We start from the raw sequence: 15,587 nt of genomic DNA, 5'->3' as shown, positions 1-15,587 counted from the left end.
CTGGGCTAAATGAGACCTTAGCTCCAAAAACGAAAAGACTATAAAGTCTACTGGGTGATGGAAACAAATCAGGTTCTGGGACCTCATCTCTGAAAAATCTACTTGATCCTATACAAGGAATGATAGCTTTCGACATAATTGGCAAGTTCCATTTCCATTTCTGTTGCTGTGATAAAATACCCTGGCAGAAAGCAACTTATGAAAGGAAGAAATTTATTTAGCTTGCTGTTTCAAGTTACAGTCCATCATTTTGGGTGAAGTCAAGGCGGGAACTCAGTGTCACGTCACATTCACAGTCGAGAAGAGAATAAAAGCATCGTTTGCTCTATCTTAGTTAGCTTTCTCATGTTGTTCTGGATTCCTGCTTAGGGGATGATGCTGCCCACAATGGGCTGCGTTTTCCGACTTCAGTTAATAAGAATCCCCACAGACATCCTCATAATTTCTCACTAAGACTTTTCTCTGGTGATTCTAGGTTGTTTGTGAAGTTGACTGTTAAAACTAGTAAGCACAGCAGGTAGTAACAGTTCACTGTCATTTTCTTTTTACGAAAATCTCAGGATAAATGATACCTTAAGACAGCTCAGCAGTGGCCCTGGAATTGACAAGATACCACTAAATGCTGTTTGACTCAACTTGCCATAGAAGTGGGCTTAACTACTACTATCAGGGCTTTTTCAAACTGTTTTGATCTTAACGGTTTATTGGTTATTTTTGTGTGTGATGAGTGCGGGCATACATGTCACAGTTATGAGAGGAGGTCGGAGGACAACTTTGTGGAGTCAGTTCTGACTCAGGCTGTTGGGCTTGTGGGACAAGGGCTTCTGCCCAGGCCTCAGCCTTGGCTCTCTCAAGTGCTGAGACTGCAAGCATACACCACCACATCCACCTCCAGGATGCTTTCTCAGATGGTCCAACACGGGCCGGGTGTTACCACCATTATTCCCGGAACCCCCCCGGCACACCAGCAGCTTCGGTCCTTTTCTCGGTGATGTTCTGACTGGCTTCCCATAATTCTTTCAACAACCTCTTCTTTTCCAGAGTCTCCTTTGCTCTTTTCTTCCTCTCTCTCTTTCTCCTCTCAGCCTCAAGCTTCTCTCTGTGAACAGGGCTGTTGTTACCATTGTAGAAAACGTCCACTTTCTCCTGGAGGATTTTCCGAGCGATCTTTCTGTTCTGATCCACAGATCGGGTTTGGTGGCACTGCAAGAGATCATGGCGGGAATGTGAGACCCGTGGCTGTGAGGAGATGGACGGCCTCAGAGGCCCTAGTCCCTCATCCACCCATCCTTCACAGGGAGAGGTCAGGAGGGCAAGGGCAGGAGCCCCTTGGAGTCAGCCATGTGGGTGCTGGGAATCAAACCCCAGTCCTCTGGAAGAGCAGCCGGTGCTCTTAACCACTGAACCATCTTTCCAGCCACAACAATAGCTTTCAACTCATTTAAGCAGTTTCCAATGATTACAGAAGCACTGACTGGAGTCTAGCTTGTGGCCAGGGAGTAACCCGTGCAGAATCCACATGTCATTCACAAGTGTGTATCTGGAGGACGAGGACGCATCTTTACTAACAGCTTATCACGACATTCAGGATGTGAAACTGACAGTGGCCAGGACCCCGCAGAGTTGATGGGCAAAGGAAATGCTGTGGCACAAGGGAGAGATTTCCAAAAGGAAGGGGAAGCTAGTGGCAGGGTCAGCAAGAAATACTTTGGAAGTTTGTTATGAATGAATCTCTCAAGGAGTAAAAGGAAGCAACTGTGGGTTTTAACTTCGTCTTCTTGGCTCGAGAAACTGGCCGGCCCTGAAGCAGCTACTGGGACTCTGGCCTCCCCTTTGGAAGGACTGGACCAGTTCCTTGTCTGCCTCCGGCAACGAGCACAGGGTTACGGACTCAGAGTTAGGATACAGAGTGCCCCTAGTGGTGGAGGATCTGCTGTTAGGTTGGCTCTACCTGGGAAATCTGTTTTGCCTTCAGGCTCCTGCAAGGCTGTGTGTGCTGCTTTGGGGCCCTCTAGTGATGACACGTGGCAGTGGCTGGCTGGCGGCTCTACTGGCCTGGCTCTTATTTCCGAGGCCGTGGGTTGGCTAGCAGTCTGGGCTGAAAATCACTTGGCCACTTGCTACACGTGCGGTCTGTTAGGAGCTGGTGCTGCCCTCGACGGGAGACCCCCTTCTGTAAGAGGATTCACACGGCAGCTGTGCGGGGCTTTGCCCCAGCTTCCGTCCGCCATCTCATTCTTTGTTAGGAAGGGCAGAGGGACGCGGAGGAGATGCCCCACCACTGAGGACTGAGCTAGCCAGCCAGCAGTCCATCAGGTCCACGCTGCCGACTAGGAGTGCCTTTGGGAGCAGCAGGCTTCAGGAAACCTGCCTGACAGCAGCCCTTGCTGGTGACACACAGCTAAGTTCAAGGACAACAGCAGAGCCCTGGCTCCTGAGACTGGGCAGGAGGTTCATCTCCAGAGGAACAGCTCAGGGCTTGGGTACATCTGCAGTGCCCTGATTATACTGGGTTGGCAGAGCATGCCAGTGCCAGAACGGACATGCCCCTCAGCTGAAACCTGCTGTGGCTGCAGACCTGGATGACTCCACATCTACCCGCCCCCTCCACGGTCTACCTTGACCACAATGCCGGAGGGCACGTGTTTGAGCACTACACAGTTACTGGTTTTGTTGGTGGCCTGGCCCCCCGGACCATGGCCTTTCACAAACTGTTCTTCAAGTTCCCTCTCATTCAGGGGAAGCAGAGCAGGACAGTCCTTCTTGCCTGCCACCTGCACCGCAGTGGCGGCCATTCCTGGGAAGCGCAGCGCTGGCTTCTGGAGCCCGAGTCCCCAGTTCCCCGAGCATATCCTGATCAGTGGTGCGGGGAAACGGAGCAAAGCCCGGGTGCTCATCGAGGACGCGGCTCCGTGTGGCAGGACCTGGGATGGGGAAAGAACAAGGCCATCTTTTCACTTTGCTCTCAAGATGACAGCCAGGCTTCAAACATAGCTTTTTATACAATCTTGGTGACAGTCCTTCATGCCCATGGCATGGTAGGGGACAAGCAAAGGCAGGTGACTCAGCAAGGCACACCTCTCTGGAGTTGCCCAGAATTCTGTCTATATCCTGTCAGCTAACACACATTTCCTTTCTTTTTTAAGCCTACAGCATGGGGTATTCCCATCCAAGTACTGACGAGGCCTGACCCTGCTTAGCTTCCAAGATCAATGCGTTCAGAATGGTATGGCCACAGACTACACACTTTCTTATAACACCAAAAATACCTTCAGAGCACCTGGAGGTGCTATCCCCTTAGGGAAGCGTGTGACATTTAAAGGAGCAGGGCTGTGGTTTGGTAAAGACATATTAAAGGGCACAGTGAGGAAGAATTAGGCCCTGAGTCAAGGGACAATATTTAAATGTGAAATCTATATTTGTGCAAGGATGACAGAATCAGTCTATTTTATAGCTGAGCTTCAAGTCTGACACAGTAAACTTGACTATCAATCAGTGCCCTGACTGTTGGTTTATAGTGCTGGCAGTTTCACGGAATTGAATGGGAACATCTGTTCCCTGGGATGCACTGCCAATAATGTGATCCAACTGGTCTTGTTACCAAATCAAGCAGTTTCTCCTAAGGCGCCCGTTAGGCTTAGACACCACAAAGGATGTGTGAGTGATGTTAAATGAAAGAGCTAGACCCATGAGCCAGCCAGAGAAGACACTCCAAATGACATGGGGATTGGGTATGCACGTCCAACCCATTCTTAACAAGTTACATCCCCAGCTTCAGGAAAGTCTGTGCTTTTAAACAGTGAAAGATTTCAATAAAGCTGGGTGTGGTCACCCATGCTAGCACTCAGGAGGCTGAGGCAGGAGGACCGCCAAGAATTTGAGACCATCCCAGGTTATAAGACCTGGTCTAAAAATCTAAAAAGATTTAACTAATGACTCAAGATACAGCATAACGCTGAAATCATTTAGCTGACAAGTGAACGGGACAGGGAGGGAATCCTAGCTCCAAGGTCATGGCCAACCCACAGGCTTCTGAGGTCTTCAAGGGGTCAAAGGTAAAAATGATCTGATAGGACTCCTTGTGAAAGGCCCAATTCATCAACTGGAAATTTGGTGAATTTGCTTTTCTCCACCCAGCTCACATTTGATAGAAAAGATCAGAGAAAAAAGTATTCTGGGGATGGCTCTGCTAATGACTTCTGGGGCTCTGGAGTACATCTTAGTGAGCTGCTTGGCAGCCAGGTAATCTCAACCACAGCTTATTTGTGGACTGTGCCTTGGCTGAGGGGTGTGCCCACACCAAGCATGGGGATGCTACTTTCACACTGCTTTCAATAGCAGCAGGAACCTGGTGACAGAGTCCTGGCAGTTGCTCTGTGACATAGGAGGAGCTGGCTTCTAAGATGACTGGACCTCCAGGACAGAAGTGCCCTGGAGGTTTACATTCAGCTTGCTTATTATCCCTAACCACTGTTACTGTGACTGCTGACACCGTTGTGTCTACCTGGCTGAATACTGGAGTGGACTCTTGATGAAGGCACACTGTACTTGGGTGCTTTCTCTTTCTTTCTTTCTTCCTTTCTTTTTCTTCCTTCCTCCCTCTCCCTCTCCCTCTCTCTCTCTTTCTTTCTCTCTCTCTCTCTCTCTCTCTCTCTCTCTTCTTTCTTTTGAGACAGAGTTTTTCTGTAACCCTGGCTGTCCTGGAACTTGCTGGGTAGACCAGGCTGGCCAGAACTCAGAGATCCTCCTGCCTCTTCCTCCCCAGGGCTGAGATAATAGGTGTGTACCACCACTGCCCGGCTTGTTTATTTTTTTAATTTTACTTATTTATGTTTTTAAAACTTATTTTATTTCATCATCATCACTATTATTGAGACAGGATCTCTATTATGTAGCTCTGGCTGTCCTGGAACTTGCTGTATAGAACAGACTGGCCTCAAACTCCCAGAGATCTGCCTGTCTCTGCCTCCTGAGTGTTTGGCTTAAAGGCATGTGGCAGCATGCCCTTCGCCACAAGAGGGTGCTGGATCCTGCCTGATACAGAGTGACAGACAGTTGTGAGCCACCATATATGTATATATGCTGGGAATTGACCTCAGAGCTTCTGTAGGAACAGAAAATGTTCTTAACAACTGAGCAGCTCTCCAGCCCCTACTTAATTGTATTGTTTTGAGACAGGATCTAAAGCTGGGCTTGACTTTCTTACCCTCCTGCCTCCATCTCCTGGGCTCCGGGAGTCCAGGTGTGCACCACCATGCGCGCGCGCAGCTCCTGTTTCTTCCCCCACCTCTTTCCTTCCTCCCTTCCTCTCCTGCTTTCCGTCTGTCCTTCTGTCCTTATTTTGAGGTAGGTTTTCGTTGTGCAGCCCTGGCTGACCTGGCACTCTGTAGACCTAAGACTAAAGGCACGAGTCACCATGTCCACCCTCCTGCTGGTTTAAATGCAAAGCTTCTGAGTTGCCAGAAGAGTTGGTAACTGCGCTGATGCTGGGCGTCTTTGAACTTCTTTCTCTATGGGAAATGAATACGATGAACGAGAACATGTGGTCTTCTCAAGCCTTGCTACTGCTTGCTTTCAAGTCTGTGACAGCACGGTCTAAGCCCACGTCTTCCTTCTGTGACAGTCAATGTGACCTGCCATACCGATGGGTGATATTTAAGACAATAGTGGGAGGTGCTTCTGTGGAGGGGCGTATATCAAGATCCACAGCAATGAAAATGACGCTTTAAACTATTTTTGCAGGGGAGGAGGCTGGAGAGATGGCTCAGTGTTAAGAGTGCACGTTGTTCTTACAGAGGACACGAATTACGTTCCCAGCACCTACACTGGGGCACTCCTTCTAACTCCAGTTCCACTCTTGGTAGGAACTGACTCCTGAAAGTTACCCTCTGACCTCCACATGAGCACCGTGGAACACATACGCATATGTAAAAAAAATTTTTTTAAGCACTAATAAAAATACTGGTTTTGTTCAATGAATATGAAATATTTTAGAAGTATCCTTAAGAAAACGTAAGAGGGCCAGGCGGTGGTGGCACACACCTTTAATCCCAGCACTTGGGAGGCAGATGCAGAACTCTGTGAGTTCAAGGCCAGCCTGGTCTACACAGAGAAACCCTTTTTTTTTTAAGTGAAAAAAAGGAAAACAGTCAGTGATAAACGAGGTGTGGTGGCCCCGAAACTGTAACCCCAGAACTCGAGAGGCAGAGGCAGAAGGATCTGAAGTTCAAGGCTAGGCCAAGAGTCATAAGATTCTGTCTCAAAAGAACAATAATCAAGGGCAGGTGAGATGGTTCAGTGGGTAACGATGCCTGCCACCAGACCCGATGGCCGGAGTTACAGCTAAGGAACAACAGGAGAGAACTAGCTCCCAAAACTTGTCCTCTGACCTCCAGATACGTGCTGTGGCACACACCTCTTCCCTGACAAAATAAAATGTAATTCAACACAAAACAACCCCAAATAAACAAAAAAGAAAATGTGACGAACCCAGACACTATAATCATGGACGGGGCTAAGTTAACGTCCAAAATGGCCATTTTCTTATTTCTGCTTTCAATGTACAGAACAAAATTCCGTTGTGTAGCAGAAGGCTTCAAGTCCCTGGAGTGGACTGACCATGGAATCTGAGCCCAGGGTCTCTCCTGAGTGTCTCTTCCGCCAGTCAGTGAACTGACCGGACAGGACAGTAGTGATAATACAGCACTGTGACAAAGACAGGAAGCCTGTCTGGAACAGGCCAGACGCGCAGACAAAGGCCAGCAGGGAGAGTGCTTTCATCAGCAGCTGTCAGGGCCACCAGCTCCGTCTCTGCCCTTCTGTCTCAGTTCAGAGCTGACAGACACCCTGGAAGATCTCCCACCCAACTGAGTTCAAGCAGGTCCCCCCAGTGTTCAGTGACTGACTCCTTTGTTGAATGGTTAATTCCAGCAGCCAATCAGACAATGCGAGACACTTCTAGCATCTCCTGGGGCTTTGGCCCTACTCCAGTGACTGCTAAAAATGACAAGCACACCCATGGCTCTGCTTCCCCAGAGCCCAGAGAATACAGACTGGATTTCAGGTTTTGTGATACCACAGTGCAACCCGAAGTCTTTGGAAACAATAAAACCAGCTCGAATTCTGGCTCATTGTGACATTAAAAAAAATACACGAGAAAATGACAAAAAGAAGTGCCAGTAAGGGGAAACCAGCAGCCGGGAGCTCTGCCCCAGTTCCCTTCTGGAGTGTGGGCTTCTTTAATTTAGGGCTGGCTCCGCACCTGACTTCCCTGGCCCTCCCTTTTCTTTGCTGATCGCTTCAGCTATTCAAGAGCCAAGGAAGTTTGAATTAAAGCCTCTCATTGTCCGAGTCCCAACTTGGTCAAGTGTAGAGAGAATGGGTCTGCCAGACCTTCCAAAAGGGAGTATGAATTTTTCCGATGGAAAATCCGGTTAAATATCTGCTAGGCATCAGGCATAGCCGCAAGGAGCATGAGGAGTTTGCCCATCACAGAGACATGAAGACATGTATGTAGAAATACAAGAGATGCTCTAGCCTAGGCTGTGACAGAGGTGGACCCCAGATCACCCACTGCGCTCTTGTCAGGATTTGGAACTGGCGATCAATTTATGCCTCTTCTCACCATTTCTGGTTCACAAACATTTCTTCCTCCAGCCTCCCAGATCACCCCGAACCTGGGAGGACACAGCTGCAGGGATGGCCCGCTCTAACTCTGTAGCAAAGCCTGAGCCAGAGCCATCCCAGGTCAAAGGAGATCGTAAGAGGCCATGCTGTGTTTCAACAGTCAAAATGCTGTGGATGGGGGCAGAGGGTCCTTTTTCTGTCTCTCTTTTTCTTTTTGTTTTTTTTTTTTTCGAGACAGGGTTTCTCTGTGTAGCTTTGCGCCTGTCCTGGATCTTGCTCTGTAGACCAGGCTGGCCTCGAACTCACAAAGATCCGCCTGCTTCCGCACCCCCCCCCCCCCCCCCCCCCCCCCCGAGTGCTGGGCTTTTTCTATCTCTTGAGAAACATGAAGAGCTGGGCTGGGAGGACTGTTCAGTGTTAGAGAGTTTTGCTTGCTTAGCCCGGCCCTGGGTTTTATTTCCCAGCACTGTGATAAGGAAGTAAAGTTGCAGATGATTAAAACCAACAACAGGACTAGTGATCTGGCTCAGCATGTGAAGATGTAAAGGAGCCTGCTACCAAGTCTGAAGACCTGTATTCAATTCCTGGAACCACACGATGAAAGAACTGACTCTCACAAGTCGTGTCTCTCCCCCACTGTGCTCGCACGTGCGTGTGTACACACACACACAATTAAATCAACCCATTCAAAGGCTATTTTTGTTTGTCTGAGTTCAAAAGTCCCCAGTGTTCAGTGACTGACTGCTTTGTTTAATGGTTAATTCCAGCAAATGTATTCTCTCTACACTTGGAATTGGGACTCAGACAGTGAGAGGCTTTAACCCAAAATTCGGTGGCCCGGAATTCTGCGCCTCCTGTGTTAGACTCCAGTGCTGGGATTATTGTCATTACACCCAGATCAGGCAAGGGAATTTGACTTTATTCTCATGCTAGGAAAGCCCATGGGGTTCAATCTAGAACTGCTGTTTCTTTAAAAATGTATTGCTTAAGTGTTTCCTTAGAAAAGTAAGGTATTAAATACAATTTTCCCTAGCCACAACTTGCATGGTGTATCAGCCTTGTAGAAACTTCATTAAAATTAAGCAGAGAGAATCCATATGGAGAGAACTCCACAGGGCACTTGAGGAGAGATGCTCTCAGCAGGTCTGGCCATTCCTCAGTGTGCATATGGCACCCCTGGGAGTCTTAAGTCTGATGCTTGTACCTTGGAGCAGGCAGGGAATCAGACCTGTTTTTCCGAATCTCTGCTTTTTCTTATTGTTTTTGAGAGAGGGCTTCTCTATGTAAGTCCCAACTGGCCGGGAACTCAACTCTGAGACCTGCTTCTGCCCCCCTGAGCCCTGGGATTTAAAGATGTATTCCCCGACACCTGGCACTTTGTTTTTTCTAACTAGCCCCCAGGTTATGTCATTACTCTTGGTTCAGGTATTCCGAAGGGCTCTGTGCAGTTTTGCCTACATCCTGACACTCAGGATGGCAAGACTGTTTGATGAGGCTTGGAATCATGATGGCAGTGATGGAGATAAAGGAGTGTAATGGGAGGGGAAGGAGGTCCTCTAGATTAGTGGTTCTCAGCCTTCCTAATGCTGCCCCTTCATAAAGTTTCTCAGTGTGGTAACCCTCAACCATAAAATCACTTCGTTGCTACTTCATGAGGGTCTGGGTCTATCCCCAGTGCAGCATTAACCAGGCTTGGTGGAGCATGTTTATAATCCCTGCACTAGAGAGGTGGAAGCAAGAGAATGATAAATTCAGGGTAATCCTCAGTTTGACAGCAAGCTAGAAGTCAGCCTGGGATACACAGCCCTGCTTTGATCTGGGAGAACAGTGGCAATAGACCGCTCTGGGTCTGGTCTGAACTTAACAGGCTAAGTCAAGAGACCTAGGTCAAGAGACAACTAAAGAAATATATAAAGGGACCAGGATCCAGTTTTCACAATCCCAGCATCCTCTTCATCTGTTTATAGTAGGAACTTTGAATGCACCGAGAATTACGCCTGTCCTGTTTGTAGCCCATCACAGGAACCTTCTACTTCATCAGCCACAGGAGGAGAACGTTAAGGAAGCAGAACAAACAACACAACCTTTTATCCTAAGATTTTAAAAGCCTCTGTACCATTCATGGTGTTTAGTATTTGTTTAGTACTCAGATGTCTTCACAGAGCCCTTCAGAGTGCAGTAATGAGCTGGCTCTGCTAGTACACATCTGTAATTTCGCCATCTTGGAGGTAGAGGCAGGAGGACTGCAAATTTAAGGCTAGCCTGGGCTACACGACCCAACTCCTTAAAAAAAAAAAAGCCACCGGGCGGTGGTGGCGCACGCCTTTAATCCAGCACTCGGGAGGCAGAGCCAGGCAGATCTCTGTGAGTTCGAGGCCAGCCTGGGCTACCAAGTGAGTTCCAGGAAAGGCGCAAAGCTACACAGAGAAACCCTGTCTCGAAAAACCAAAAAAAAAAAAAAAAAGCCAAACCAAAAACAATAGCATAAAGAAAAGAAAGAAGGCACACTGTGTAGGCAGGCTCTCTTAAGAATGCTCACTGTGGACGTTCATTAGGTTTTCCAAAGACACAGGGTATCACATGGCTTAGGACGGCCAAAGACTTACTACCGAGCCTAAGATGATCTTGAACTTCTGATATTCCTACTGAGTGGGAGTACAGGCCATCTGTTTTCAACTTTTTTTGAGTCAGGGTCTCATTATGAAGCCCTGGCTGGCCTGGAACTGGATATGTAGACCAGGATGGCCCCAGTGTGCAGAGATCCACCTCCCTCTGTCTCCTGAGTGCTGGGATTAAAGCATGAGTCACCATGCTTGACTTTTTTTGTTTGTTTTTCAAGACACGGATTCTCTGTGTAGCCCTGGCTGTCCTGGAACTCACTATGTAGACCGGACTGGCCTCATATTCACAGCGATCTGCCTGCCTCTGTCTGAGGGTTAGGATTAAAGGTGTGTGCTTTGATTTCAACTTTTGAAACTAAATCTATCTTTTCCCCATTATGTTTCATAACATCTCCAATCTGTTCTTTCTATTCCTTAAAAAAAAAAAGTGTTCATTTTTCTTAACTTTCTCTTTGAGTCAGTTTATCACAGAGAAGCTATACTATTGCAGAACAGAATAAGCTTTCTTTCTTTCTTTCTTTTTTTTCGAGACAGGGTTTCTCTGTGCAGCATTGGCTGTCCTGGAACTCACTCTGTAGACCAGGCTGGCCTTGAACTCAGAGAGATCTGCTTGTCTCTGCCTCCCAAGTGCTGGGATCAAAGGCACGCACCACCACCTAGCTAGAATAAGCTTTCTTTCATTTTCTTTTCCTTTTCCATTTCCATGTGTGGGTGTGTGAATATGTGCTTGCAGAGGTCCAAAGCTGCTGTGGAACAATTCTTTTCTACACTATGAATATGTATTACTCTCATTGGCTAATAAAAAGGTGGCAGGCTGGTAGCTGGGGAGGAAGTTAGGCAGGAAAGCCAAACTGAGAATGATGGGAAGAAGGGCGGAGTCAGGAGAGATGCCAGCCACCGCCAAGGAAGCAGGATAAGTAGAAAATGAGGGAACAAGTCATGAGCCACATGGCAAAGCATAGATAAGAAATATGGGTTAATTTATATGTAAGAGTTGGAAAAAAAAAAAAAAAAAAAAACCACAAGCCGGGCGGTGGTGGCGCACGCCTTTAATCCCAGCACTCGGGAGGCAGAGCCAGGCGGATCTCTGTGAGTTCGAGGCCAGCCTGGACTACCAAGTGAGTTCCAGGAAAGGCGCAAAGCTACACAGAGAAACCCTGTCTCGAAAAACCAAAAAAAAAAAAAAAAAAAAAAAAGAGTTGGTAGTAACAAGCCTGAGCTATCAGCCAGTCATTTGTATTTAATATTCAGCCTCTTTGTGGTTATTTTGGAAATGGTGGTCGGGACAGGAAAACTCCGCCTCCACAGGTTTATGTTGGGAATCTTCCTCCATTGCTCTTTTACCTTAGTCACTGAGTCAAGAGTCTCAGTCGAACCAAATTCTCTGATATGGCTACCCTTCTCTAGGCAGCTTGCTCTGGGGATTCCCGTCTGCCTTCCAAAGCTTGAATTACAGGCTTGTCACCAAACTCAGTGGGCATTTTATGTGAGTACTGGGGATCCAAACTCTGGTCCCCACACTTGAGCAGCAAGCGCTTCAACCACAAAGCCACCCTCCAGGCCATCGTTTTATTTTGAGACAGTTTTCGTATGTAGCCCAGGCTATCCTTAATCTCATGATCCTGTTGCTTCAGTATTCCAAGTTCTGGGATTACAGACCTGTGCTACCATGAACTATGTAGTACTCATGCCTAGAGCTGTGATTTACTTACTCTACAGCTGCAGCCATGTTTCCTCCTGTGTAAGAGGAAGCTCTTACCGTGTACGGTAAGGACAAAGCCATGATGTTTCCACAGACATGAAGCTTTTAGGGTATGTTAGGTGGTAGCATGTCACCCCCTAAACTGCACGACTGAGAAACCTTTGACTGGCAGCCACTTAGGCTGTGGTCTGACGGCATAAAGCCAGCCTGTAAAACAGCTATGTCATGGGCGTTTTAAAGCTAAAAGTGAAAAAGCATCTACAAGAGTGACCTGCAAATTATTTTGTTTGGTTTGGTCCAATTTAAGAAGTACCTGGAGCTGGGTGATGGTGGCACAGGCAGAAGCAGGTGGATCTCTGAGTTCCAGGCCAGCCTGGTCTACAGAGTGAGTTCCAGGACAGCCAGGGCTACACAGAGAAACCCTGTCTGGGGGAAAAAAAAGTATCTGGAAACTATGAAAATACCAAAGCAGTGCTATTTGCTCAGATCATAATTCTGGTCTATGAAATCAGGTGCCAAGGAGATCATTATGATGGCAAAATTACAGCCTGACTTCTCAGCAGGTTCTCATTGACAGACCAAGCTGCTTGGATTGAACTAAGTCTTGGCTGAAACATAACCTTAGGAAGTATGGAATATAGTAGAAAAAAAAAATCATAAAAGCCCCAAAAAGTGTAAACATACGGTTGGCAATGTAGCCTCATGGCAGAGTAACTACTTAGTTGTGGATTTTCAGCACCACAAAATGACACAAAACACAAATATAAACCTGATCATTTTCCATGTTTACTAAGTAAGGTAAGCTAGATTTGGTTTTATTGCTTTTTTTTTTTGCTGTGAAGGCTGCCCCCTCCCTAGACAAACTGTTTGCTATAAAGCATCAATGACACAAAGTAACACCCTGAAGTAAGTCACACCATGAAAAAGGAGGGCCAGCAAAAGTAGGAACAAATGAATGAGATTTTACCAAAGGCTTTCCCTAAGGTAAGAAACACATGTGCAACCTTACCTGGGTCACTGAACAAAGTACAAGTTTAATCAAAATACTAGTTCCTGGACATTTAACTTAACACTTCAACAAATTAAAAAGGAATTCTCTGCACACTGATTGGTCATCCCAGCATTTGTGAGGTAAAGGCAGGAAGATGGAGCAATCAAGGCAAGCCTTAGTTACATACTGAGTTTCTGGTCAGTCGGGGATAAAAGAGAGACCCTCTCTCAAAAACCAAACCAAAACAAAATCAAACTATGAAAACAAAACAATACAACAAAAACCTCTCCCAAATTTACAGAGCATTTCTGGTTTTGTAACCCTGATTTCTGTATAGTTAGTAGCTAGTAGTGTCTGCCTTTGGATTTAATTTCATCTGTAGGAGGAACACAGCTCTCCTGACTGGAGTTGTTTGAGGAATTCATAATTCTCACTTACTTGATGTAAGATTCTAGGGTCTCTAATTATTAGTCTAATAGATAAAATCTGGACTAACTGATATAAGTGATTAAACATTTTGAAGTATGAGGTCATTGAAAACATCTGTGCGCTTAAAAATTTGATTTTGGCTTGGTGTATGGTCATTATATTGATGGGTGGATGAATCAATGGAGTTTTTTTTTACTCTTATAAAAAATGCAAAATTGCCTTTATCACAAATTTCTGTGAATTAGAATATACAAAGATCTATTCCAATTATTACCTTCTAAACCAAACCATCCCCAAATTCTACTGACATTCTTTCAAGTCATTGTATTTAACCCCAGACTTGATCAATGGAGGTTTTGATTTATTTAAGCTTTAGGTCTGGCATACACCTGTAAGTTTGGGATCGCTACTGACGTTTCACTGTTGAAAAATATATGTCTGGTCAGGCTTGAAAGCATAGGCCTTTAGTCCCAGCACCTGGAGGACAGAAGCAAGCGGATTTCAGTGAGTTCAAGGCCTGCCTGGTCTACATTGTGAGTTCCAGGGCAGCTAGGGCTATACAGTGAGAATGTCTAAAATAATAATAATAATAAAAACGAGTCGTGAGGATTTTAAGGAGGAGAGAATGAGATGCGATGTTTCTTTGTAGGTTTGCCATTTCAAGGGCAAAAACATCTCTTGCATCCTGACTTCACAATAGCAACCCTGCACACTTGAATGACAGTGCCCAAGCACTTGCCTAGGGCAATACTATGTGCTATTCCTAGTACTGCACGTGCTGCAAGACAAGCTCCACTAAGTAGAAGTGTACCGACACGTTTCTCCTTGGGCCTCCGTGGAATTATCTTTTCCTGGGTAGCGAACTCTCCACCACTCCTCGCACCAAGGGCTTGGAGAGACACAGCCCATCTCCCTAAATGTAGGGTAAAGTGAATCCAGACAACTTAGCTCAGGAGTCAGGCCAGGAAAGCCCACAAGTAAGGTGACGCAAGTCGGAAGTAGCTCAGGAATTCCAGCTTCAAGCTCTCATCCCAGAGCCTGTGACAGTAGTAACCAGCCCTCGTCGGAGCCTGGCCTTGCAGACGCTTACCTGTTTTTGCACCGGCCTCCAGCCGGAAACATTCAGCAAGAATCTAAACCACCGGGGACCGGGGATCGCCGTTTGCGTTTTTTTTTTTTCCAGGTCTGCGCATGCGTCCTACTCCTCCAGCGGCTGCCCTAGCCTGGCAGAAGCTCATTCTCACTCACTACGCATGCGAGAAACCGAGGCGTCTTTCCCGCAGTTTCTAGGGAACCAATCGGCAGAGGCCTTGACCTCAAGCCCCACCCTCACGCCTCCGGCGTCGCCTGCGCGTCAGGGCCAGAGGGAAGGCGTGTGTCTGCGCCGGCTCCGCCCTCCCCCGAGCAGCCAATCGCGACCGAGACGCCGGGCGCGCGCACGCTCCTTGGAGTTTAACGGTCGCGTGAGGCCAATTTCTCGACCCCGACCGGGCAGAGGCGAGGAGGCCAGGTGAGCGGTGGCGCCTGGTGGGGAGCTGCGAGCCGCGAGGGCTGAGGACTGAGTCCCGGGCGACCCCATCAGAGGGGACCCCCCCCCCCCGCCCCCTTGGGTGCGCTGACAGGCTAGGGTGAGGGGCGACAGCTACCACCGGGCTTGCCGGAGCCCGCTGGCGTGTGGGGTTCTGCTGTTGCGTGCGCCTTTTCTAGACTCGTGCCCTTGAGTGACATCAGCGAGGCCCAATCGGAGAGCGTCCTCTGCAAGGGGCGTGAGTGCTCCCCCCCCCCCACCCCCCGGATAGTGGTACCCGGGCTGCCTTTGGAAATCACAGTGATCGTGAGTGGCTCTCCATCATCCCTGCTTCCTTGTATCCTCTCGCCTCCGTTCTTGAACCGATAGCCGCTACCTGCGACTAGGGTCTGACTTCAACACCTGAAACCACTTCGTACTCGTTCCTTTCAGCCTTCCTGTAAAGAGGAAGCCCGGTGAACGTTCAAATTGTTAATGCTACTCCATCACTCCTGCCTCCGACACCAAAGGGTTGTAGGTTGAGGAATAGAAGCATCGTTTTTTTGGTGCTGGAAATTATATTTAAAATGTCTATTCCTGTATTCAATTGCTGTCAAGTTTATTTCGGATCCACAGCCGATTTCCCACTCTCCTCTCCCGTTCCGTGCCGGGAGAGGTGTCGTTGAGTTTCTGTAGTGTTTCTATCTGAAT

At 47.6% G+C, this 15,587-nt stretch overlaps 2 protein-coding genes across 6 annotated transcripts in view; one reads left to right on the top strand and one right to left on the bottom strand.

Annotated features, from left to right (window-relative positions):
* Positions 1–196: 196 nt before the first annotated feature.
* Positions 197–14,566, bottom strand: Mtrfr (mitochondrial translation release factor in rescue). Its single transcript, XM_052755438.1, has 3 exons — positions 14,460–14,566; positions 2,619–2,924; positions 197–1,203 (listed from the first exon to the last, which is right to left on the bottom strand). Exons 2-3 carry the CDS (start codon positions 2,895–2,897, stop codon positions 940–942), a joined length of 543 nt encoding a protein of 180 aa, XP_052611398.1. The 5' UTR covers positions 2,898–2,924; positions 14,460–14,566; the 3' UTR covers positions 197–939.
* Mphosph9 (M-phase phosphoprotein 9) overlaps positions 14,502–15,587 on the top strand; it is a 63,996-nt gene continuing 62,910 nt past the window's right edge. For 3 of the 5 annotated variants that reach the window (XM_052755434.1, XM_052755433.1, XM_052755437.1), the window contains exon 1: positions 14,502–14,879. In XM_052755434.1, the coding sequence (XP_052611394.1) occupies positions 14,623–14,879 (257 nt within the window). In that variant the 5' untranslated portion in view covers positions 14,502–14,622. The remainder of the gene's footprint in view (positions 14,880–15,587) is intronic. The other 2 variants (XM_052755436.1, XM_052755435.1) reach the window with 1 other exon arrangement.

Source organism: Peromyscus californicus, unplaced genomic scaffold (genome assembly GCF_007827085.1).
Source record: "Peromyscus californicus insignis strain IS unplaced genomic scaffold, ASM782708v3 Scaffold_2__1_contigs__length_46816999, whole genome shotgun sequence".
In the NCBI taxonomy this organism is placed as follows: domain Eukaryota; kingdom Metazoa; phylum Chordata; class Mammalia; order Rodentia; family Cricetidae; genus Peromyscus; species Peromyscus californicus.
The sequence above is the reverse complement of the archived record's forward strand: the minus strand, read 5'-3'. Positions and strand labels throughout refer to the sequence as shown.